General features: G+C 45.9%; 3 protein-coding genes and 1 pseudogene across 3 annotated transcripts; 1 reads left to right on the plus strand and 3 right to left on the minus strand.

The window, feature by feature from the left end:
* Window positions 1–1378: 1378 nt before the first annotated feature.
* On the minus strand, window positions 1379–13376 carry LOC115327732 (zinc finger protein 2 homolog). The gene is made up of 5 exons (XM_029988762.4): window positions 13346–13376; window positions 10095–10145; window positions 8637–8667; window positions 4123–4202; window positions 1379–3969 (listed from the first exon to the last, which is right to left on the minus strand). The coding sequence occupies exons 1-5, from the start codon at window positions 13374–13376 to the stop codon at window positions 3287–3289; spliced, it is 876 nt and encodes a 291-aa protein (XP_029844622.3). The 3' UTR covers window positions 1379–3286.
* Window positions 13377–15775: 2399 nt separating this feature from the next.
* On the minus strand, window positions 15776–17643 carry LOC121832871 (caseinolytic peptidase B protein homolog). Its single transcript, XM_042286810.1, has one exon. It carries the CDS (start codon window positions 17641–17643, stop codon window positions 15814–15816), a length of 1830 nt encoding a protein of 609 aa, XP_042142744.1. The 3' UTR covers window positions 15776–15813.
* Window positions 15776–18734, minus strand: LOC8026284 (thioredoxin-like protein 4B). The gene is made up of 3 exons (XM_040501857.2): window positions 18266–18734; window positions 18030–18181; window positions 15776–17857 (listed from the first exon to the last, which is right to left on the minus strand). The coding sequence occupies exons 1-3, from the start codon at window positions 18395–18397 to the stop codon at window positions 17692–17694; spliced, it is 450 nt and encodes a 149-aa protein (XP_040357791.2). The 5' UTR covers window positions 18398–18734; the 3' UTR covers window positions 15776–17691.
* A 185-nt stretch (window positions 18735–18919) lies between these two features.
* Window positions 18920–21998, plus strand: LOC115313387 (annotated as a pseudogene).
* The last annotated feature ends 2516 nt before the right edge of the window (window positions 21999–24514 follow it).

Below are 24514 nucleotides of genomic sequence, written 5' to 3' on the forward strand. Positions count from 1 at the left end.
AGGCGTATTTTATTTGCACATTTCTGGCAGGGAAGTGGCGAATCTGCCGGGGTTCGAGTTCGACCAGGATAGACTTTTTCGAATTAATACCGAAAAGTTTGGCTTAAGTTCAACTTGAGTTCCACTATCACGATCCACCAGCTGGAGCAGGGGCAGCGTCAGCTCGTTCTAAAGTTTTCACATGCGCGAAAACTTTAGGATGAGCTGCGCCACCTGATGGAGCAGTGACAGCGTCTGATAGCACCTTCGATCAACTCGCACCGGAATTGCCCTGAAACCAGGACAGTGCACAGGCATGTATCCAGGATTTTGATTCGGGGGGGGGGGGGGGGGGGGGGGGGGCACTTATGACAAAATGATGTATGAGGGGGAGGGGAGGCCCCAGCAAAGTGGAAGATTTCAGGGGGGGGGGGGGGGGGGGGAAAGGGGCCTGTGCCCTCCCTCCCCCGAAACCTCCTGCACCGGTGCAGAAAAGTGTAGGGCAATGTGTATTCAGATACAACCGGAAGTACACCACCTTACAGTTTTCAGCACCGGTGAAAGCAGATCGAACAGCCTAATGTTTGTTTCACATTTATAAACTAACTGAATCACATAAAGCATTTCATTTTTTTTAATTGTGTAAACATTAGTAATTTGACAAATGTAAAAAAAAAAACTATGTGGTAAATTATCTTAAAAAATTATCCAAATATTTGCATAGAATTTGGCACCATTGTACAATTTCTGCAAAAGTTCTACACCTCAACAGAAGTCTTGCAAGAACTCTGGCTTGGCATTGCACAATTTTCATTGGCGGTAAAATTAGACGCTGCTCCTCAAGAACACCAACCTTGTGTTTTTGTTGCTGTTTTTTTTTTTTTCGCGAAACAATTGCATGTTAACAGTTTCACAGGAAAGTTAGATACACCTCAACAGAAGTCTTGCAAGAACTCTACTGCTTGGCATTGCACAATTTTCATTGGCGGTAAAATTAGACGCTGCTCCTCAAGAACACCAACCTCGTGTTTTTGTTGCTGTATTTTTTGTTTTTTTTGCGAAACAATCAACAGTTTCACAGGAAAATCAGGCCAGCTCTAGCGGTTGTTCCCGTAAACTGTAATTTCCGATACACAGCTGCGCAAGGCTAAAATTATCTTAGAAATTTGTTTTCATTGCAATACTGGAAAAGCTCAAGAAATTACTTAGTGGAGTAATATAATGTCAACTTATCGCAGTTATTGTAATCTAACAAAGGTCAACTGTCACCCAATAAACCCAATCAAATTCCTTATTGGAACACACTATCCCAACACAATTTACTATACACCGTGAAACGCTCATTTTCCCACTAAAAGTAAACCAGCAACAATGCAGGTAGGGTAAGAAACAGCAGAAGCCGAGTTTGGACAAATTTATTATCCACGACACTTCCAAAAGCTTCCTTCCATGCAAAACAGAAAAGCTTGGATACAGTTGAAACCAACTGAGTAGGACGAAGACAATTTTTTACAAAAGGATTTGTGCCAGCTCTCATCATAAAAAGGCACCCCAGGCAAAAATGCAAGAGTATTTTCAACACAGTCTAATTCATTTCCAGATAGAGGCCACCGAGATTTAAGATTCTGAGTCAGTGAAGACTCCTTAGCAATTTCAGTAATCAAAGGCTAAACAACTAGTTGCTACAAATCCACCTCTGCTTCTCACACACCTTTTTGTTTCTAGAATGCAGCAATCTAAAGAATGGCATGTCCGAACCATAGACATAGTGAGGGCTTGCCTGCACATTTCTATGTGGTCAACTAAAGTGAAACTTAATTGCTGACATCTGCGTGTCCTTCCTGTTGGGCCGTTCCTTTTTCTCGTACAATTCATATAACTCTGTTGGGCTTGGCAGGGAATGGACAAGTGGCATAGCACACACAAGCTAGGAGCACGTGGAGCGAATGCTCGCACTGCTGAACCCAGGGACCCTGGGTTCAAAACCCTCCCCTGCCTGTTTTGAATTGGATGAGCAACATACCGCTGTGCAGTCGTGTATCATTACTGCCTGATGCACGTTAAAGACCCCAGAGTAGCAGCTGTACTGCACTGGTGAAATTTCTCATCTACAGCTGGGACATTAGATGCTTATTGAGGCTGACTAACTTCCGGCTCTCAGAGCCTCAGGTAATCTAACACTTAACGACTTGCCCTCACCTCGGCCGACTTGCTTAACCGCTTGTGGTTGAAAAATAACAATCCAGTCGCAGGGGATGTAGCGCTTGGAATCCGACCACCGTGTTTTTTCGCGCGCTTCCGACTCGGAATACACAGGGAAAATAAATAGAAGGGATTGCAATGCTGACCAAGCTAAACACGCTCATTGTTGCCGATCGAGTCGATAAAAGCTGAAACCAGGACAAAATACTTTTTTTTCTGCATGTTGTGCGATTTGGAGCATAATGGCGCGAGGTATTGGCTCTGGCGCAGTTTATGCAAAATGGCACAGGATGGCGCAGACAAATGCGTCTGGCGCAAAATGGCGCAGCCGTTCCACCCTTGAAGACCTCTACCCTGTGTGCAATTGAATGTGCTGTATCAGATTGTCACATTAACTGAAGGCTTAGGGACATTCTTTGCTTTTGTATAGTCTCGTCTGTTTCTTTAGCCTGTGGCGGGCAAGATGAAAGATCTGAGGGAACGCTTTCAGACAATGCTCGCATTTGTGAGGTCTCTCTCCTGTCTGTTTTTCCATATGACAGGCCAGGTCCCCACACACGCTAAAGGCTTGGGGACATTGCTCGCATATTTAACGTCTCTCACCTGTGTGCACTTGAATATGCCACATCAGGTTCTTGCTCTTACTAAAGGCTTGGGGGCATTGCTTGCATATTTAACGTCTCTCACCTGTGTGCACTTGAATATGCCACATCAGGTTCTTGCTCTTACTAAAGGCTTGGGGACATTGCTCGCATATTTAACGTCTCTCATTTGTATGCACTTGAATATGCCACATCAGGTTCTTGCTCTTACTAAAGGCTTGGGGGCATTGCTCGCGTTTGTAAGGTTTCTCGCCTGTATCTCTCCGCATGTGGCAGGTCAGGGTCCCACGCTCATTAAAGGCTTGGGGACATTTCTAGTATTTGTAACGTTTCTCGCCCGTGTGCATTCTAATATGCTGCATCAGGTCCTCACACTGAAAAAAGGCTTGGGAACATTGCTCGCATTTGTAGCGCCTCTTGCATGCGTGTCTGTGCATGTGGCGGGCAAGAGAAAAGATCCGGGTAAATGCCTTGGGACAATGCGTGCATTTGTAAGGTCTCTCTTACGTATGTGTTTGCATGTGGAAGGTCAGACTCTCACGCATACTGAAGGATTTGGGGCATAGTTCGCATTCGTAAGGTCCCTCGCCCGTATGCGTCCCCATGTGGCGGGTCAGGTTCCGGCGCGAACTATAGTCTTTGAGACACAGCTTACATTTAAAAGGCTTATTAACTGTGTGTGTTCGAACGTGTTGCAATAGCTTTATGCTCTGACCAATGTCTTGGTAATATTGCTTCCGTCTGTAACGTGTCTCACCTGTGTGTGTTTGAATGTGAGTGATACAGTCCATGCTTAGGAAGAATGCCTCTCGACAGTTGGTGCACTTGAACGGCTTATTCCAAGCAGGGGCTGGGGAGCATTTCTGACTTTTGGAAGGCTTTTCACCTGTGTATGTTTGGCTGCGGTTGACCACTTGACTATTTCTCCAGAATGCTGCTGGACACAGGTGAGACTCAAATGTGCTTTCTTGTTCGTGAATCCCACTATGGCATGTAGAGTCTTCTATTTCGGAGAACTTTTGACACTGCTGCTGGCACTGGAGTTGTTCACCACCACACACAACCAAGTGTTTGAGGATTCCACGCTGATCAACGGTGACATGAGCGCAGAAACAGCATCTGAAGAAGACTTCTGTCGTGGTTTCTGGTAGGCAGCTGAGCTTCTTTGAGCATGTGCCTCCATCACCTACACAAATAGACATCTCCATGTGTACTATGAAAGACAAAGGAAGACAAGATGTGGTCATTAATGTTTCATATACTTTTAGACACCAATGAGTAGTTTGTGGAAATTTCCGGTCAGAAAACTGGTTCGACACACCTTGGCGCCATAGCTTACTTTGAGGCTCTAGATTTCTCCAGCTGCACCAGGCAGTGGCAGTTTCTGACGCAGCATTCTCTATGGCATCCAGTATGTTCCTGCAGCATGGGACATGCATAATAATCTTAAGGGACCTAAAAAAAGGTGTGGTAGGACCTTAGTAATTCGAGGATTGTCATACCACAAAAAATATTGATTTATGCAAATTTTCTAATTACATTAGTTACGATATTTTTTGCCAAGGATGCTGCGTGCCATTTTCACCATAAGTTTCCATTATATTCGGCCCTCCAGGTTTTTTTAATACAAGATAGGCTTCGAAATGCCTCGCATAGACATGGTTTGTCGCCTGAAGTTGGAAATCCTTTTGCCTTGCACGTCGCCAGAGGATGACTTATGCATCTATAAAAGCAGAACATATAGAGAACTTCTACTAACAGCTCTTTTGTCCCTCATGCACTAGGGAACAAAACACTTCTTTCCCATTGCAAGATTCTTAACATGGCGACATTACTAGCTAAACAATACAAAACGTGGCAGCCAGTGGGTCTCAAGTGACTCTCATTGACCCCCTACGTACGTATGAAGGTATTTCTTTCAGCGCAACCTCTTTGAATCGGGGATCTATTAAATAAACAAGTTCCAAAAAAGACGAGGAAATGAAGTCCCCGAAATGAAGTATGTCTCATCCCTGTGCCTTAAAACCCTAAGCCCCTCGTCCGTAAGCCTCCATTTGGAGCCCGAGACAAGTAACGCCACCTCGCGGTGCTTGTTAGAACTGCGAGTGAATCTTCGCCATGCTTGCTCCATGGGGAGGCAGTGCCGTTCAGACAACTCTCTTCTTCCACTGTGGTCTACCCTATTGACGACTCCAGCAAAATCGACGGCACCTAACACTAGAACAGAAAGCTGTGGCGGCAGGTTTCCTCGCCAGCTTTCTCAAGCGAGGCAGATATTCACAGCACCTGGTGGTCTAAGGATGAACCTGTGAAAGTGGGTTCCAAAACATGCGATGGAAATCGCCAAGAAATAGCACAAATGGTACCAGTGTGCAAGCGGATAAAAGATAGTGTTGCTGTTAGTGGCAACTTTGCTCCAAATCAGCTACTTTCGAGCGTATTTGGCGACCAAAAATTGAGGTTGGCTGCCTGGCTACTTTATGGCTACAGATTCAACTATGGCTGCCAAATGCTTCGTTCACACTACAAAGGACCACTGCCGTAAACCTAGAAACCATAGGGAGCTCCAACAGCCGTGCAGACATAATGAGACAACCACCTCCCTTTTTTGGAAGTTATTCTCAAGAGCTAGAAACAAATTCGGCAGCTGCGGTCAGTTTTAGCATTTTGCATCATAGAACCAGCTCAAATTTCTGGCGAGGAGCGGACACTTGCAAGAGAGTTTCTCGTGTATGCCCTAATCGCGCCCTCGCAGAAGGTGCTCTGAAATTCCTGCCACTTCTCATATTAAAGTCAGATTTCAAAGTGTGTCTTCTCAAGTTTAGGTAACAAAAACTGAACTGAGAAAAAAAATGAAGCTGGACGTCCTTGACGCAATTATGAGACCGAAGTTTGGGTTGTGGGTGCAAGAAAAAAACTTCCTCAACATTTGCCGTGCCCATCGGACACATTCAGAAAATGAACCTCCATTTACTCTCGCTACGGCACCATATATTCACAATGTGAGTAAGGGCGTACAGAGCTTCATTATTTAACTTGTTACGACGTCTTTTTTTAGAAACACGGTGGCTACAAATTTGGTGCAAAATTAAATAAAAAAGTTTATTTCTGGCTTGTGTTTTGGCCGCTTTAATTAACCGCCGAACAGCAACACTGAGAAGAAATCACAACACACTTCCGCCCAGCGACTCCCTTGCCGAGGCAGTGTGAGGGAGGGGGGGGGCGATGTTTTTAGTTTTATTGCCCGATCCCCCAAAGGTCATCCCGGTGATATCCCACACTGCCTGGTGATAGCTAAGGGAAGAAAATTGGCTAAGAAAGGCAAGAGGAATCATATGTTTGTCTTTTTAGACTTAGGCTATGTGGCGCAAGCTATCGCCCGTTACAAAGGGTACAGCCAGAGCCGTACATAGAGAGTTTGGCCATTCATTGAGAAGTATAGGAAGCGAATGAGGAGGCACCATTGGCTGAAAGCAGGCTGGGCGGGTTACAGGGCGTCTTCACAGAATTGAACGTGACCAGCCGGAAGCCCCGGCGGCGGTCGCGAAAAACAAAAGTTAATAAGTGTGTCGGAGTAACTCTCCGCGATTGAAAATATGGCGCACGTGATTGTTCGATTACGGTCATGCAAAATCAAAATCTAGGAGAACGTTCGACGTGATGTGTACGCCAGGTACCGAGGGCCGGGAATATGCCGCGTGAGGCGCGTCCGAGCGGTAAGACTGTCCGATCAAAATAGAGTTTGAGAGGCACATTCAATTCTTACATCTTTTTGCATGATTATAATGGAAACATCACGTACACTATATTTTCAGCCATAATGTGCCGTTCCCACACTTGCAACCGAGTATGACCAAGAGAGAAAAGAGCGGTTTTTAAGCCTCTTGCGACGGCAGAGGACCGGATGTGCAGCTGTGGAGCAGGTTGTACGCCGTCGCAAGTGGCTTACAAACCAGTCTTCTCTCTTAGTCGTACACGGTTGCAAGTGTGTGAACAGCGCTTAAAGGGGCAGTGCAACGATTTTCAGACTTTGGCCAATTGCGTCACCTATGCGTCAAATCTGCGTCACCTATGCAACAAAAAACAGAAAACCACATTTTCTTGCGAAAGCTAGTTCTTATTTAAAAAAAAATGCAACAAATCGAAGGTCGAAGTGCCTCTCAAGTTTCCACGCCGACTTTCGAGTGACATACTCTCGGGGTTCTTGTGGTTTCCCCTTGGGCCCTCTCCTCAGAGACCCCAGCCGCTTCCTCCGCGATTGTCGACTTTCAAAGGTTTAGCCTCGTCGAAGGTCGCGACGAACGATGGACACAAAGGACGGTTCACCACGGGGCTGACGGCGAGTGTAGCAACGGAGGGGGACGGGTTTGTTGACTCCCGCGTATCCCTCAGAGACGCCGTCATTTTCGTTCCCGTAGCCGCCACAGGCGACAGCAGATCGGCAAATAATTTGTTTTTTGCCTCGCGATTACGCAGCAGAATAGCAGTTTTTCGGGGAAAGGTGACGCGTTTTTGGTCACTTGGGCTTGTATAAACAATATAAAAGATGCAAAATGGCAATTCTTTCAACATTAAAACCGTTGCACTGCCCCTTTAAAGAGTTGCTAACTCTTATTAAAAGTGCTTCTCGCTACCATCGCTAGGGGATTCTTTTCGGCTTCTGGTGGCCAAGAGAGCATGCCAACCCCTCTATCTGCATCTCGTGCATGCCCCTGGCTCTGCCCGCTCATCCCATTCACCAAACTCTCTCTATATACGGCTCTGGATACAGCCATTAAAGGGATGCTGAACCGAGATCTGGATTCCACAAAGCACGACGGCACAAGCGTGCAACGGGATGCTACAAACATCAAAACATCACTCATACAACGATATATCGAACGAATGACCATATTTTTTCAAAAATAGGAGGCGCATTTGACAGATATGTTCATGTCTTGTTTTTCCGAGAAGGAGAGGGAACGGCCTCGCGTCTTTTCCGCCTCGCCGCCTTGAGGGGACGAAGCAAAGAAAGGGGGCAACAAGATATCTTTACGTTATGCGCCTCGTCGGCCTCATTCAATCTTGACCTTTTTCCCCCAAAATATGGCCGTCGCCTTACGAGTAGTGTTGTAGGGATTGTAGCGTTCCGCCTACAGCTCCTGCATTGTTTTCTGAAATCCAAGTTTCGGTTCACCATTCCTTTAACATTTTGACTTAAACAGCGCAAATAAGGTAAGGAGGGAAGAGACAACAGAAAGGAAGGAGCGCTCTTTCCTTAATCTCGTCTCGTCCTTCCTTACCTTGAACATGATTGTAAACCTGAGACTGGGGCAGAAAGAGAACACAACAGAAGGTAGGGATTGAGACGTTGCCTCCTCTTTTACTACCTTCTGTTGTGTTCTTTCTGCCCCAGTTTCAGGTTTACAATCATGTTCAACTTACACCAGCTCGCCTGCACTCTGACTATTTTTCCTTACCTTATTTGCGCTGTTTAAGTCAACAACCAACTCGCCCAGCAACTTATTTTGGTGCCATTAACATCCATCCATCCATATACTCGGCGCAGACAAACGCAAATCTGCGAACCAGCCGCAATATAATTTGTTGATCAGTAATAACCTGGAGTGAAATTCTAACACGCTGCGTGCTATGAGCAGACAGCCTTTAAATCGTCGTCCGTCGCACGCGGGATCGAAGCCCCAAACACCTCATATGCAAAAAAAAAAAAAAAAATAATAATAATAATAATAATAAAGTGCACAGAATTTCCTCCACGTCACCTTTAAAATACTGTTAACGTTACTAAAACGTTAATTACTGCGTAGTCGAAGCACAAATAAAAACAATAACTTGTCAGCGTAACAGCAATACCTTGCTCGATGGGATCGGCAGGACCCATTCCCTCACCAACAAGCGGACTGTGGTCAGGTCGCCGGTTGCTCATAAAATCATTATGAAGGCGTCGGATATCAGAAATTTAAGACGTTTTGCAACAAAATTTGAAGGAAATCAAGTTATGTACGACGCTCGACAACGCCAAGCACAGTTCACATCAATCTCTCTTCTGCCCATAACAACTGAATGGTAGCGCGAGGCAACCATTAGCAATGACCCCTCGAATCAGGTGGTTCTTTGCGCTATCTAGCGACTAGCGCACACACTTTGCGAGCTCTTGATTATTTTTCCGTAAAAAACAAACTTTACTCATTTGTGCTACATATTAAGGCGTAATTATACAACTCTATTTTTTTTTCTACAGATTACTTATGCATTTAACAAACAAACCGAACCAAAACTTGCGGATTAGCGCGATGGTATGCCATGTTATCAAGGTTTCAAGACAAGAAAGTACGACGATAATAATCCCTGGAGAAGGGGAGCAAGGGTATCAAAGTACAAAATCAAGCCTCAAAACACAGATAGGTGACTGGTTCGCGCCCGAAAAAAATCCGCCTGGTCCTGGTATCGAACCGATCGAACCAGAGACCTCCATTTCTAGCGGAGCGCTCCGCCAACACACACAAACAAAAAATGTCTGTCTGTGTGTTTTCGCTAACCTTTGCGGGGAAATTCAGGTCGAGTGACCTAGTGACTTCTTGCGGAAGTGGTGTGGCTGGTGTGACAACGGTGGTTGAGTAGTAGGACTTTCGGAAGTAGCGGGCGCAGTGGCGCAGTCACGATACGCGAGTTTTGGTTTTCAGTCCTCATCAGCGCAAGCCTGCAAGTGTGTACATTGTTAAAATAAAGGCGGGAAACACTGTGCTCTTATTTTCTCTGGTCCAGTGGGGGATAGAGATAAAAAAGAAGGATAGGAGTGCGGCAAAAAGGTTCTGGGAACAGGGAAAAAAGACCGAGGGTTACCTAGCAGACACTAACCACGGGATCCGGACAAGATGGTCCCGGACAAAATGGTTCCATACAGAATGGTCCCGAGTGCTAGGCCGGACAAAATGGTCCCAAGTCATTTTCACAAGTTAGTATATTGTGTGTATTTATTTTTGCTAAACACTTATGATATGAACCGTTAGTCGATCATTTTGAAGTTATTTCTTATTGCTTACTCTTCACAAGTTTGTTACTAAATGTGATTCATAAAATACTTATGTTGCGAACCGTTTGCCAATCTAGAGTTTATATTTTTTCCGCGTAATTTTCACCATTCTTACTTCTTTTCTTGCATTAAACTTGAGTTTGAACCTTGACCTTTAAACATTGTTGAAAAAGCACCTTCCACAGCATTTATGACCGTCTTTATTAAGGCGCCTCTTTATAAAGAAAGTGACGCATTTAGGCTGTTTGCTGGTATGGTGAATGAACTCGCATTCTTACCTTTGGATGACGTAGCAAGCGGAATGGACTTCTTGCGAATGATCACACCTCCTGGAGCGGAAGACCTTTTCAATTAGTTTAAAAGCACACGTGTGAACCGTACACTCCGCCATATATTAACAAGGGATGGAACGGTGAGGGTCTGGAAATGCGCGTCGAAATTTCCTCCAAGCATCTAGAATGTGCATGTCCCAAATAGGGATGCCGCGAACTTTTTTCGAATCGAAGTTTCGATGATCGAATCAAGCGTTTCGAAAGGTTCGAAAGATTTCGAATTTTCGAATTTTCCATATCGAGAAATTCGACGGAAGTCGAATTTTCGAACTTGTTAAACTAAGAAGTTCGACGCTTTTCGAAATTTCGAACTTATTACGCTGCAAAATTCGATGCTTTTCGAACTTTCGAATTTTAAAAACAAAAAAATCGATGATTTTCGAACTTTCGAATTTCTTGCACTAAAAAGTTCGAAGCTTTTCGAACTTTCGACCTTTCTACGCTAAGAAATTCGCTAATTTTCGAACTTTCGAACCTATTGACCTAAATAATTCGAAAATTTTCGAACTTCCGATTCCTGAAAAGTCAAAAGTTCGACGAACTTCGAATTTTTAGGGTAAAAGTTCGAAGTTCGTCGAACTTCGAATTTTTACGGTAAAAGGTCGCCGAAGTTCGAAATACGGGCGGGCGGTTTCATTTCGATTTAAGCGTTGATGTACATTCGTAATTTTTTTTCTCGCATTTTTACATGTGGTGCCGCATTCTTTGCAAAAGACAATGCCGTTTATTTCAATCATCTGGCATGCTTGGTTTTAAGAAAATGGATTCCCGACGGGTTTTTGACAATTGTCGTTTGTACCATATTTGAAGCGCGCTGTAGCCGAAGATATTTATGGTAGAGATGTTCAACTTTTTTAAGAATGATAAATGTATAACCTAGGTCAGTGTCGCCTTAAGATATGATTATTGTTGCTCAAGACGAGTTTCGAAGTAATATCCAAATATGTATCCACGGGCAATTATACCCTAAACTTGGTAATTTTGTTCGCCTACATTCTTTGAGGTATCGCAGTTAAATTAACACCAGAGACAGTACAACTCATTAATATCTGCAGAATATGAATTATTGTATATATTCTTCTTTTCACGTTGAGGAATAAATTAACTCGGGGAGAAAGATTTCTAATATTGTTTAAATTCGGCACGTCATAAAAAAAAATTAAAAAAAAAAACATTTTTTTTTTCATTTTACTTTTTTGGGACGTGTTTCTTTTAGCCTGTACACATTTTGGTAGGGTAGGAGAAATTTGTTTCGTAGTTCTGGGCCTCTGAATATGCAAGAATACCACACTTCCGGCGGATTCTAGATAGTTTTTTTTTCAGCTTTTTATTTTTTGCATTTATTGTTATGTTTATTTATTTATTATTTCTTACCAATGGCACAGTTATTTAGGTCGAGAAGACATAGCTTTGAACTTCCGAACCACTAAGCATGTGACGAGTAGTGCCTTCTGACAACGAGTTTCTTTCTAACAATGACCATCTACGCGATCTTTTATGCAGTGAAGAGCGACAGTAGCTACACATACGCATAAATGATTTAAGATTAAAATAAGCTCGACCATGGCCTCTTTCCCCGTATTGTTTTCTTTAACAGTGCAAAATATCTGGGGTTGGGGGAGGGGGGGAGAGAGAGAAACCAAAACCCCCCCCCCTTCTTTTTTTTTTCCTATTCGGGGTCTGCTGGTATGGTAGAACGCTCCCCCCGACCTCAAGCTGTGTCGGCTTCTGTGCTTTTTGCTCGGCGTTTCTTCCGTCTCCGAAAATAAACCTCCAAAGCAATTACAAACTAAAAAAAATGTCAAGGTGCAGGCGAGCTGGTGTCTGTTGATCATGATGCAAAATCCCGAGACTGGGAATGAAATTCGAAAGAAATAGTGTAAGAAGAAAGAAAAAAGGCGACAGGACAAAGTCTCAAACTCAGCTGTGTTGAGTTTGAGACGTTGTCCTGTCCCCTTTTTTCTATCTTACACTTTTTTTTTTTCAAATTTCATCCGCAGTCTCAGAATTTTGCATCATGTACAAACTAAACTTACTATATGCCAGCGTCACTCGGGCGGCGTTCGAGCGGATTACTACCAGCGTGCAATGGGGTGGGGAGGCAGTTTGCCAGATCGCTGCAAGGTTTTTCTAAGCCTCAAGTGACCCTCAACCACCTGCCTGCCCCTGGCCGTTTCAAACTGGATGTGTATCATTAAACAGTGCGTTCGTGTGATCACTACTGCGTGATGCACGTTAAAGACCCCCCCCCCCCCCCCCCCCCGGGGTGGCGGCCACAATTACTGATCTGCACACGTCACCCTGCACTGGCAAATAATCCAGCGCATCCGGGACACTCGTCGTCTCATTTAATTGACTGACCAACTTCGCGCAATCTGAATATCACACCCGAACATTTCTAAACCTGATTTCGTGAAAACGTTATTTGAAACTGAAACCGTCGCGGAACATGAAAACCGAACTTCGAACTTTGCGCACTTGGACTTTAAAGAAATTTGAAACCTAAGTTTCTTTTTCAAATTTAGCGCTAAAAGAGAATCGAAACCTTCGAACTTTGCGAACTTTATGTGGAAAGAAATTCGAAATCTTCGAATTTATCGAACTTCATGTCAATAGGAATTCGAAACGTTCGAATTTTCCGAATTTCAGATCCAAAAAAATTCGAAACATTCGAATTTTGAAGTTAGGAAAGTTCGAAATCTTCGAATTTCTCGAACCTCAAGTAAAAATAAATTCGAAATAATCGAACCCGAACTTTTAGAAATCGTGAAAGCTTCGAACTTTTCGAATTCGAAACTTCACGATTTTTGAAAGTTGCGAATTTTTCGAATTCGAATCTCCGTACGGTCGAAAATGTCGAAACCTTTCGAATTCGAACATCAGTTCGGTTCGAAAATATCGAAATCTTTCGAAATCAAACTTAGGGTGGTTCGCGGCATCCCTAGTCCCAAACGTGACCAGAGACCACGGGACACGCAACCTCGTGCCTTGCAGAAGCGTGGAACATAAAATTTTCCAGCATGGTCGGTCATTGTCATCCCTCTATTTGGAGAGTAATCGATGCCCTGCAATCTCAGCAGGCTTCTGTCGCCACAGTTCTGACGCAAATGTAGGCCGGACATCCATCAGAGGATGTACCGAGAAATGCAACAGCGACTTCTAACACTCTGCACACAGTGCATACAAGGGAGCCGTACCATGAATGACTTTCAGAAGGGCATGGGCCATATTAACAGGTTCCTACACTAAGTGCTGCTTCAAAATCATAGACCTTTGTTGGAACATACTAAAACTTGTCATGTGTTCAAAAGCATGTTTATTTCTATTGTTATTTCCTAACATTGCATCGAAACATGCGATATCTGCACTATCAATTGCATTTATCCCCCTATTACGAATCAACATGTGACAAATGGACTTTATTCCATTTATATCACTCACCTTGAAACTGATCGCTGCAGATACCAGCGACATTTTATACAGAGCGTCAAGTGTCTAAAAATTGACTTGGGACCATTTTGTCCGGGTTTGCACTTGGGACCAAATCCTCCGGGACCATATTGTCCTACACCCAATAACCACACAGGAAGGGAGAAAGGTAGAGGGGGGAGAGGCAAGAGAATACATTAGACATACGATCAAAGCAGCATTTTCTGAGTTAGAACCAGATAGGCTGTAGGGAATGGTAGCATCTACACAAAAGGAAAACCATAGTGAAAAAGAGGGAATGACAACAGGGGAATGGGAAAAAGCAGAAGGAAGGGTTCCAGCTGGAACTGCGACAGGTCCAGACTAGTGATGGACCGAATCTGCCGAACTTCAGATTCGGCAAAGTTCGGCAAATGCCGAACTTTTGCAGGAAAGTTCGGTAAAGATTCAGGAAAAATTCGGCAAATGTCTGCGCACGCGCGAGAACGCGACGGAGCCAACGGAGCCTTGGATTGCAAATGGACGCCGTGCAGTCGTGCGGTTACCGTCGTGCAGTGTAGTACAATACAACCAGCGGTTACGGCGCGGTGTGGGGTAGGGAACACGGTAATGGTGCGTTTGTGAGCGAGTGTGGTTCTCTTGAATATTTTCTGCCTCAAGGATAGAAGATCGACCAGTAATTTACGCAGTCCACTGCGCAAGTGACAAATGATGCGGTGCATTCTGAAACATTGAGACATTGGCCGACAATTACTTTAAAGCACTTCTCGCAATTTTAACAATTCTGTTTTCGGCTCACAAGTATTGTTTGTGCGAAAACAAAATATTGCTCTTTCAATTAGTGTTATTTCGCGATTTTCATGTATCTGCATGAAACTAAACACAGAACTATAATGCTCGACGTTGCACATCCGACATTCACTCTCCCTACCTTTAGAAACGTTCCTGTGTGTCCTAACACCAGAAACAGGCATTTTAAACATTAAAAACAAGACGTTGCGAGTATGGGACGCACTTTCATGCAAAGCTGACGTCAAGTGACTCAAATCGGAGAACATGCATATTTACAATATTATTATTCTCTTATCCGCTGAAGGCTCAGCAACCGTTGCATTCGTTTTCGCGCACGAAACAGTGACTCTCAGAGAAAGCGAGAATGCAGCGTAATTGCCTTCATTTTAGCAATGTACACCATGTACACACACATGCGGGCTTGCGCTGATGATGCCTCAAAACCAAAACTCTCGTAGCGAGATTCATGACTGCGCCAGGCTCGCTTCTACTCAACCTTGTTGTCACGCCACTTCTGCAAGGAGTCACTAAAATTGCCAGTAAACACACAAAAACGACACCGGCACAATTATCTTGCAGAATATCACCTTATTTAGTAAACATGTTGCATTTAAGTTAAGAAAAAAAGAAATATAAAACCTTTTTTTCGCCAGAACAAAACAAAATATCAACGAGTCTGGTAACAATGTATTTTTGCCGAATCTTTAGAAAAGTTCGGCTTTGCCGAATCTCAAGATTCGGCACCGAACTTTCGATTCGGCAAAAGTTCGGCCCATCACTAGTCCAGACGGCATACCAGTGAGACTGATAAAAGTCCTAGGCAAAACAAGCAAATTTAAACTAAGGCAAGTGATTGACCAGATAATTATGGGAGGGGAGATACCCAGTGACTGGAAATTGAGCGGGATGAGGTTATTATACAAGGGAAAGGGAGACAAAGACAGTATCAAATCATACCGACCAATCACAGTAACTTCAGTAATATAGACTAGCTACGCAAATTGTAAAAGGATGGAAGAATGGGCAGAGAGAAAGCAGATTCTGGGGGAGCTTCAAAACGGTTTCAGGAAAGATGGACGAGTAGATGACAACTTATTCATAATCACTCAGTGCATAGAGATAGCAATGACAAGTCAAAGGCCATTATGGGTAGCATTTTTGGACATCAAAGGGGCATATGACAAGGTGAATCAGGAAAAACTCTGGGACCAACTGAAGGAATATGGGCTGGGGGAACTATGGTTAAGTTTGTAGAAAGAATATATACGGAGAATAGGGTGGTTATAACATGGAAAGCCGAAACTACAATACCAGCAGCAATAAAAAGAGGACTTAGGCAGGGTTGCCCATTGTATCCCCTGGTGCATGTGCAGCACGGCACACAGCAGCTGAGACAAAGAAGCGTGCAGGGTGTAAATAAATTTTACTCCGTCCTGCCGAAAGGTCAGCCCTGAGGGCTGCCCAGGGGAGCACTGTTACTCAGGGGCAGGTCAAGTGCAATGCCCTTCTGGGACTTGCTCCTGACCAGCAGGCCAACCTTGGGACTGTGGCCGGCCTCTGGACCCTCCACCACCAGATGCACCGTGCACCCCGCATCGATGAGCTGCTTCTCGTGGGCCTCTGCCAGACGGTTCACCACCTGCCGCTCCACCTCGTGCTTGACCGAACGCGCCCCGTAGTGCACGTTGTAGCCGTCTGCCAGCAGCTCAACCACACGCCGCTCCCATGTCAACTCAATGCCGTGGCGTTCCCGAGCACGCCGCGTCCAACCCTCCAGCTCTCGTGTGACCAGTGCCGTCAGCTCTTTCCTCGAGAAGGGCAGGAAGTAGACAATCTCGTTGATGCGGCCCAGGAACTCGTCCCTCCGGAAGTGCCGCTTGAGAATGGGGCGCACCACACGCTCCTTGAAGTCGTTCCGGATGCTCACCTCCTCTGCAGGGTCTTGAGACTCGTCCCTATGCAGGGCCATACGCTGCTGCGCTAGCCGCTCAACCTCCCGCCTCAGTTCGGTGGCATGCTGGGCGATTTCGTCACTGGCCAGGTTGGAGGTCATCACAAAAATGGCGTCCTTGCAGACTATAGTTTTACCCTTGCCGTCGGTGAGTCTGCCCTCATCGAAGAGCTGCAGCAGGACCGTCAGAACGTCTGGATGTGCCTTGTCCACTTCATCCAGGAGCACAACTGCCGTGGGACATTCACGCAGCCGCCGAGTTAGCTGACCGCCGTCGTCATGCCCCACGTAGCCTGGCGGGGACCCGATCAGCTTGGCCACCTCATGCTTCTCCTGGTACTCTGACATGTCCAGCCGGATGAAGCCCTTCTTCGTACCTTTGCCCCGCTTGTCGCCGTGCAGGTATTCAGCCAGCTGCTTGGCCAACTCTGTTTTGCCAATGCCGGAGGACCCCAGGAAAAGAAACACTAGCGGATGTTCGTCGTCGAACCATCCAAGCTCCTTACGTCGGATAGTGGCCGCCACCAATGCGATGGCCCCTTCCTGTCCCACAATCACCTGCTTGACCCGCTGCTCCAACGGGAAACGGCGACGCTCCTCCGCCTCCAACTTTTGCATCCGCTCCTTGTGCTTGTCGACGTGCTCCTGCAGAATCTTGCGGACACTCGGATTTCGTGTGTAGTCCGCAGGCTGGTGCCCCTGATCGTTGCAGCATGTGGGGTCAGCATTGCGCTCAAGGAGGGTGCGGACAGTGGCCACATCGTCCGCAAGAACCGCATAGTGCAGCGCTGTGCAGCCGCTGAATGACGCTCGGTTGCTCAGCCGGTTGCTGAACTCGTCTTCCCTGAGCACCAGCACTTCCAGGGAATTCATGTTCTTTTCCCGAGCGGTCTGGTACACGTTGCTGAACTCGTCTCCGGCATTCACGTCGGCGCCGGCATCCAGAAGCGCTGCCATGACGTTGCAGTGTCCGTTGATGGCCGCCACGTGAAGAGGTGTCCAGCCAAGCGCATGGCGGCAGTTAGGGTCGACCTTCGAGTTTTTCAGCAGCCTCTGGACTTCGTCCACGTGACCCAGCTTGGCGGCACGAAGCAGCTTGTCCTCCCCGGGGTTAGAACCCCGACTGCTGTTGGCCACGAGGCAGCAGGCAACACCGACAGGGAGAGCACACGCGAGTCCCGCTTTCCACTGCACTGAGGCTGCCTGGCTCACAGCGACCATATGCCGCAGGTTCCTTCGCGAACCCTGGTAGAGCACACTGCCGGGGGGCCTGGGGGCTCTCCTCAGGAACCGAACGCTCCTCAACACAAAGGACGCCGACATTTGGGTGCACCTTTGTTTCACCGAAGCAGTGGCACGGCAAGCCCCGGCTCAGATGTCCATGTAGAGGAGGTCATACTTGTTGATGTGCGCCGGGTCTATCGGGGACGTCACGACGAGCTTGCCCTGCATGGCGCCGCGGTAGATCACTTCCACCAGGTCTATGAAGTCTTGCTTTGTCTTGAAGCAGCCGATGAATTTGGTGTGGTCGGCGGTACTGCGCACAAAGAAATGAAACACGTATAATGTGACCAACACTTTGTGGCTAACACCGACAGAAATTAAGGCTACCAAAACTTCCCCGCAGGCCTTCAAAGTATGGGCGATTTGCCTTTCCGCGACGCCGCGAATCTCCCGAGCTGAAATTAATATATCATATCATATCGCACCCGTAGTCCACCTTCATGTGTTGTCCGTTGAAGAAGAAAACCGTGGCCGGCGTGATGGAGATGTCAAAGTACCGAGTGTAGACCGGAACCGACTGCGAGTCCACCACGTAAATATCGGCCATGCGCGAGAGCAGAGGTGCCGTCTTCCTCAACTGCATGCAAAGAAAGACAGTGAAGCGCGCCTTTAGGTTCAGAGCAATGTGCAGAGAAGATTCTAGAATCCAGACAACGCTTACGATTTCGTCAATGCGGAGACACTCCAAGCTGTCTTCTTTGCCGAAGCGTAAGACGAGCACTTTATCGATGGTTTCTTTCACTGCTCGATCGACGTCTCTTTTAGACTGGAGTGAATTTAACGCGTAACTCATGATTTGGAGCTCAGGCGCAATTGTTGCTGGCAGGCAGCACCGATTGCTTCGGTCGAAGCATCTTGCGCCGAGTGTCAAATAAGCGATACTCTCAAGTCGAAGGTCATAAATTTTTAGGTCAGATGCTGATATTTGGCAATCTTGTTACCGTGATCAGTAGACTACACCAGACATACACCAACCTTACCACACTTCGACATCGAAACCATCGAAACTCCACCAAGCCACCACCAGCCGACGTTGCCTAGCCACAGTTGACCTAGCCACAGCTGAGCCGATTAGAGCGGATCACAATATTAACGTACTAAATTTAATATGCGCAATATTACATAATGTAGTTAATTAAAATTCTGCTTCAAAGACACGCACAAAAAAAATAACAGTATTAGTAGAACGTTTTTAGTACGTTGGCTCCGACATAGCCATAGAGCATAAGGCTTTGGCAACTGTGGCTTTGGCTCCGATTGGCTCCAGCCGCTCGAGCGGTGCTTTCGTGTTTTGCATCGCGTGCATCGCGTGAGTTCGGCGGCGTTTCGCGCACCCTGCGTTCGCGTACGTTTCAAATCGCGTGTCCCTTTCTTAAGATTTGTTTTTTAATATTTATTTATTATTATTATTTTTGTAAGCTGGGCACGTCCCGGGAGAAGGATAGGGATGGTGTATTGCTGTGTGCCGTTTTGCAAGTCAAGACGAGGGAAAGCAAAAGGAGTTAGCTTTCATGAATTTCCCACCACAACCATTCGGCAAAAATGGCTAAAGGCAATTCGTCGTCGAGGTACCTACTACTTATTTAGAATTGTCTACTATACTCCGTATCACTAGTTGCGTGCAGTACAGGTGAAGGCAACGCCAGGCGAGGGGAGAATGGGCAAGCACTACACTTTGTTTCAGCTTCCGTCCGAGCGCAGCCAAAGCTACGTGTGGCCGCGCGATCTCGCCTGCAATTTTGTATCACTCCGCTGACTCCGCTGCGCCGCTGGTCGTCCGCGCAGCCCGCGCTCGCAGAGTATTTCATCTGCTACGGGCGTATCAACGGTATCGTCTGCTACAGGTTTAAAAAGTGCCCTTTCACGTTCTGAAATTTAGTCACAGGGGATGTCGGTACGTAGGCTGGCCGCTGGCGTCTGTGTCAGAGCTTTCTACCTGTTCGGCATTTCGGCATAGTTTCGTGATGTAAGTACACATTGCAAGGTGCCCGATGACCCACTGTTGATGTTTCCTTGTTTTGTCTGGATATACCAGGGCTCGAGGTGCAGTCCTTTCCACCATCTTCTCGGTGTTCAATGTGATCAGTAGGTAAAGGATGCCATGATTTCGCCGCATATCAGTAAGTTGTAGTGGCCAGGACGCTTTTCTTGTTTACAACGCATTTGCTGTACGACGCGGCCGGAGTCTCCTGCTGAATTTGAAAGTAGACATTCATCACCACCTCTCGCACCTGACGCCCAAATGGGCCTTTGCTGAAGAACGTTTTGAAGCGACTCAATGAGGAAAGCAGCGAAGCACATGATTCGGCCGTTACAGGAATGAAATCACACAGAAAAACCGAGCGCTGCAGCCGTGTTGCCAGCGGATGTACGTGTTTTCACTTTTCACCAAACCAGATGCAGTTACATATATTAATAAAAACATAAACTTCAGATATGTGATTCCTTTAGTTGCAAATCATTCTCAGCAGTACACATCTGGAATATTGTGCAATACGCACAAAACAGTTATTTAAAAAAAAAAAAAATTCTTTTTTTGAGAACTATTTTGTTGTGCGTAGGAATGCTCTTCTCGAGGTTGCGAACCGTCCCTCAGCCTTTGGCTGCGCTCGGACAGAAGCTGAAACGAAGTATAGGATGGTTGGGTAGGTAAAGAGAAACATCTCCTCTCTAACGTTCTGAATGCACTCCCTTTTTTCCTCCCTTACCCTCCTCTCCCCTCCCACCTTCCTAGTGCGCGCCCTTTCTCTCTTCGCCTGGCGTTACCTTCGCATGCACTGCACACAACATAGTGACTCGGAGTATTCATAACTTGCGAGTGTCGCCATAGCTGGGTACTGACGGTTATTTTTACTTGCTGGTTTCTTCCAACTACAACATCTGCGGTCTGAAACTATCGCTCAAATCAAACGCTCGCGGCGTATGAAATACTGGCATGGTTGCAAATGATGTCACATGCAAGCTTAGACAGTGCTTTAATTATTTCATGTTTCGGTTGTCTTAAATTGGAGGTACCACGACGGCGATCTGGTGGCCTAGTGACTGTTCGACCGTTTGCAGTCTGCATTTCACTGATGACGACTATCGTCCAGGGCTCAAATTGAAACGACTGAGGACAGACGCAGTTCCCTCGAGGTTCCCAGGCTATCCTGCACACCTTCAATCAAAAGAGAAGCCACCGCGACATGCGCTGAGGCGTACACCGAGCGAACACAAGGTCGTGCCCAGCAGTCGGAAAAGGTCGGTCCACTGTACCACAAATGTTCAAGTACAGAAAATGTCACACACTCTGAATTTATTTTCAGAATGGGTTGCCCTCCTGATGGCCTGCACACCACAACTGGTGATGAGGTGTCACGATTTGATGAAAGCGAATCATCGCAGATTTTGCGACAACTCGAAAGCAGCAACACACCAGAGGCCTTCACAGTACCGCCCCTGCCCCTCAATTCGAATGGAAGAGCCAGGCCGGGTTTTCATGCCAGACAATGCTCACATCCGAGACAGACCTTTTGTAAGAGGACTGTCTCAAAGACATCTCCTCCTTTCTAAAGGATGAATGAGAAATGCGACCTAGACATCGCGTCTCGTCAGGTATGAAGAGCCTAAACATTATTAAATAATTTTTGCCAGACTGGACAAAGCAGTTCTTTTACCATCAATTTGTTTTGCTTGTGCTAAAGCATTCATTCATTTCTAGGTGACCTTGGTGCTCGAGTATTTGGAGAGGTACGTAACGCAGTATGGGATCTTGGGCTTTGAGAACTGCCTCTTTACCATTGAATATATGAAGCTGGTGTACGAGTGGCTTACTCTTCACTACATCCAAAGCTCCACATCTTCAGCAGGGATCCTATGAGGATGCCCTTTTATGACTCCAATGACGACAGGGGAACGCATTGATAGGGTTTGTGTTATCTTATTTTTATTGTAGCAACTCAGAAATCGTTTATTTATTTGCAGGCTGGCATGGCTGTTGAATGATTGCCTGGACTACTTTTTGATCTGGAAAAATGCTGCTCTTGCCGAATTTCTCTCGGAGGAAACGTACCACTGCCTCTACGGTCGCGTGCACAAAGTCGCCTCCTAGATGTTGGCTTTCATTTTGTCCTGACAGCAAGATACTCTAGAGATGACGTGGAGGCCGTGTTCTCTACAGTGCAGAAACTTGATGGCCAAAATGATCAGACGGATGTCCATGCCACCTTGTCTTTACTGCAGAAGATCCTCGTACGTGACAGGGATCCTACGTTCCTTTAGTAGTGGAAATGCGGTCAGACACCAGGGACCTCGGTGGACCTAAAAATACTGGCTCCAGCGGCATGCACCACAAGATCAAGTCCTATTGACCTTACGGACATCTTACAACCCTACACCGACGCTTTGGAGATGAAGGCAGGTGAATGTGCAATTATTGTAATATACAATGTTTCTCTGGTCGGTGACAGTTTGAGAAAGCTGGGCAAGGGGGCTTTCACTTTTTCCGTTTGAACAGTAGCGTGCTGGGAAAAGGAGAGGTTTTCTCTAGTGCTTGCCGTATGTTCTTAATCTGTCACCGACTATACTAAAAATAACACCGGCGTACTGTTTGAATACCTAGAGCTGAAAATACATGCCACATTGTGTTTTACTGTCGTAGAAAGTATCTTTTTTGCTTTTGTATGGTTCAGGAACAGCTCAGCCAGGTCTGCAAGCCGTTGGTCTTGTTGCAAGATTTATGGTCCGGGCCGTGCAGGACAGCACTTCTTGTCTGGGCTGCCTTAGCACGGTTGGAGCTCAAGCATCGTCCTCTCCCACGATGATGCTCATCGTAAACATTGATGGTGGTGGCTTATCTTGGCTCTTTGTCGGGCTGATCATGAATCTGGAAGGAGCTGCAATAGCTGCAGTCAGCGCACTCCTCAAGAGCCCAGTACAGCCGTTTCTGGAAGCTCCCTTCTGTGAACCCCCTGCTACAATGTAAGAGGGACCTTTGCAAAGATCATAGGAGGTCCCTTGCTGATCATAACCAGGTTCATGAGGCCCTTCTTGGTGAACCACACCAGGAAGCGAAAGATTTTGAAAACCAAATCAGCATTGCAAGAGGAGAGTGTAGGCAACTTGCAGCAAAACACTTGAAAGAGAGGACAAGTATGTGTGGACCAAAGGATGGAGCCAAGTAATAGGACAATAATAAAAGCCTTAAAAATGCACGATGTTGCAAGCATCAGTTTTCGTGGGAGGCATAAAAATGAAAACAAGCTGAAAGACATCAAGATGGGATAAAAAATGGGTGCAATGCCTCTCTTAAGATCAAGATGAGTATTGTGTTTAGTTCACAAAAAGGATGAACCGGAGTGGTGTATGTATTTTTCTCCCAGTTTGCACTTAAATACAAATCTATTTACATGCTTTCTTATTTTTTATGAGATTTTTTTAGAGTAATGCTTTTCATTCAGTGTTAGTGTTAAAGAATGTGGCCAAAAGAAGTCGCGTAGCAAAAATTTGAGATTGTGGAGGCGCATATTCAGCTCTGCAAACTCACGGATGGATGGATGGATGAATACGGCTGAGCCCTTTGGATCGGGCGGTAGCTTACGCCACCTAGCCATTTTGTTTTACCATTTAAGCTTAGAATATTTAAATGTGAAATCTATATTCACTCCCCAGTGCAAAGAAAGTGATGCTATGAAACCCCCTTGCCATCAGTGGATAAGAAAATACCTAGTTTTCTCTCGATTTCTGCCACCATTCGCTTAATCTTTGCTTGGTAATCTCTACAGTCTTGAAATCCACTCTCCCTTCGCTGTCTCTAAATCCCAATGACTTTATTAAATGTATGTTGTCTTCGGTAGGCAAAGGGTGAAGCCCTTTACAGTAGAGTATCAAGCGCTCAGCCGTTGCCCTGAGCCCTACCACGCGTAGGGCTCAGGGCAACATGCAGACAGGCTTGCTACAAATTCGAACATGATCTCCAGCAGCCAGCACAAGCCTACTGTAGAGGCGACAAAAAAAAAGGCTCGAGGACTGGTGGAAAAAAGTGTACTTCGGGACCATTAAGACCAACAAGGTCTAAGGCTTTGGCTTCATGAACCCCGTTCGTGTCCACCCCTTGCCCGTTCCAAGGGAAAGAGCTGCAACATCATCATCATCATCATCAGCTTGTAAGCTGTTGTAAGCCATCGCAGAATGAACCTTGTTTCAGTGAGCTTCTGCTCATGCATACACTTCCAAGGCCTGGTCTTCTCGCTCTCGCAATTTTTGCAGGGTACCGTCCCGCACGACCAACATTGTTAACATCTATCTTTGTGCGTATTTAGCCTATTCTGATGCTTTGATTTTAGTAGTAGTATATTGTTATAAAAAGGACTTAAAGGGGTGGTGCAACAATACTCAAACAGAACGTTTTTCACTTTACGCGAGTTTACTGGCACTAGTGAGACCTAAGTATACTCGCATGCATTGCCATATTGACCAAGAAACCTTTTAGCTGTGGCGTAATTTTGAGGATAAAAGTGAGTGTTTTCTTTCAATCTCCGCAAAATTTGATGGCGTAGCCCGGCGGTCGCAGTACCGCCCAGTGACGATATTTGAATGCGGCTCATAGATTGCATGAGCACTTGATTTGGGCTCATGATAATCGATAGCTCGAGAAGCATTTGGGTATTGGACTGTGTCCAGTCGCGTCAATGACGACAATAGCCGAGCTCTACCAATGTCAGGAACTCAACACCCGTCCTGTGCTTTGCCAACCTCAGTGCATGGCTATGATCAGCTTGGTGGGATATAATCTGCTCCAGATCATGTGACCGAATGCTGCTAGTTTTTCTTAATTTATTTCTGCAACGTTTTTGCGTGGGGAAAAAAACAAACGCGTGTATCATTGGTCAAAAACATAAGGGATTCCTTCTAATGGTATTCTTGCAAAGCA

Source organism: Ixodes scapularis, unplaced genomic scaffold, assembly GCF_016920785.2.
Source record: "Ixodes scapularis isolate PalLabHiFi unplaced genomic scaffold, ASM1692078v2 PGA_scaffold8__174_contigs__length_109621045, whole genome shotgun sequence".
In the NCBI taxonomy this organism is placed as follows: domain Eukaryota; kingdom Metazoa; phylum Arthropoda; class Arachnida; order Ixodida; family Ixodidae; genus Ixodes; species Ixodes scapularis.

Coding starts and splice junctions, on each gene's coding strand:
- LOC115327732 (XM_029988762.4), bottom strand. CDS start 13,376: ATGGCCCATGCCCTTCTGAAAGTCATTCATG. Junction 10,146..13,345: donor CCTTCTGAAAGTCATTCATG/GTACGGCTCCCT, acceptor CTTCCGCTCCAG/GAGGTGTGATCATTCGCAAG. Junction 4,203..8,636: donor TGCCGATCCCATCGAGCAAG/GTATTGCTGTTA, acceptor CCCATGCTGCAG/GAACATACTGGATGCCATAG.
- LOC121832871 (XM_042286810.1), bottom strand. CDS start 17,643: ATGTCGGCGTCCTTTGTGTTGAGGAGCGTTCGGTTCCTGAGGAGAGCC.
- LOC8026284 (XM_040501857.2), bottom strand. CDS start 18,397: ATGAGTTACGCGTTAAATTCACTCCAGTCTAAAAGAGACGTCGATCGA. Junction 18,182..18,265: donor GTCTCCGCATTGACGAAATC/GTAAGCGTTGTC, acceptor CTTTGCATGCAG/TTGAGGAAGACGGCACCTCT. Junction 17,858..18,029: donor CACATGAAGGTGGACTACGG/GTGCGATATGAT, acceptor CTTTGTGCGCAG/TACCGCCGACCACACCAAAT.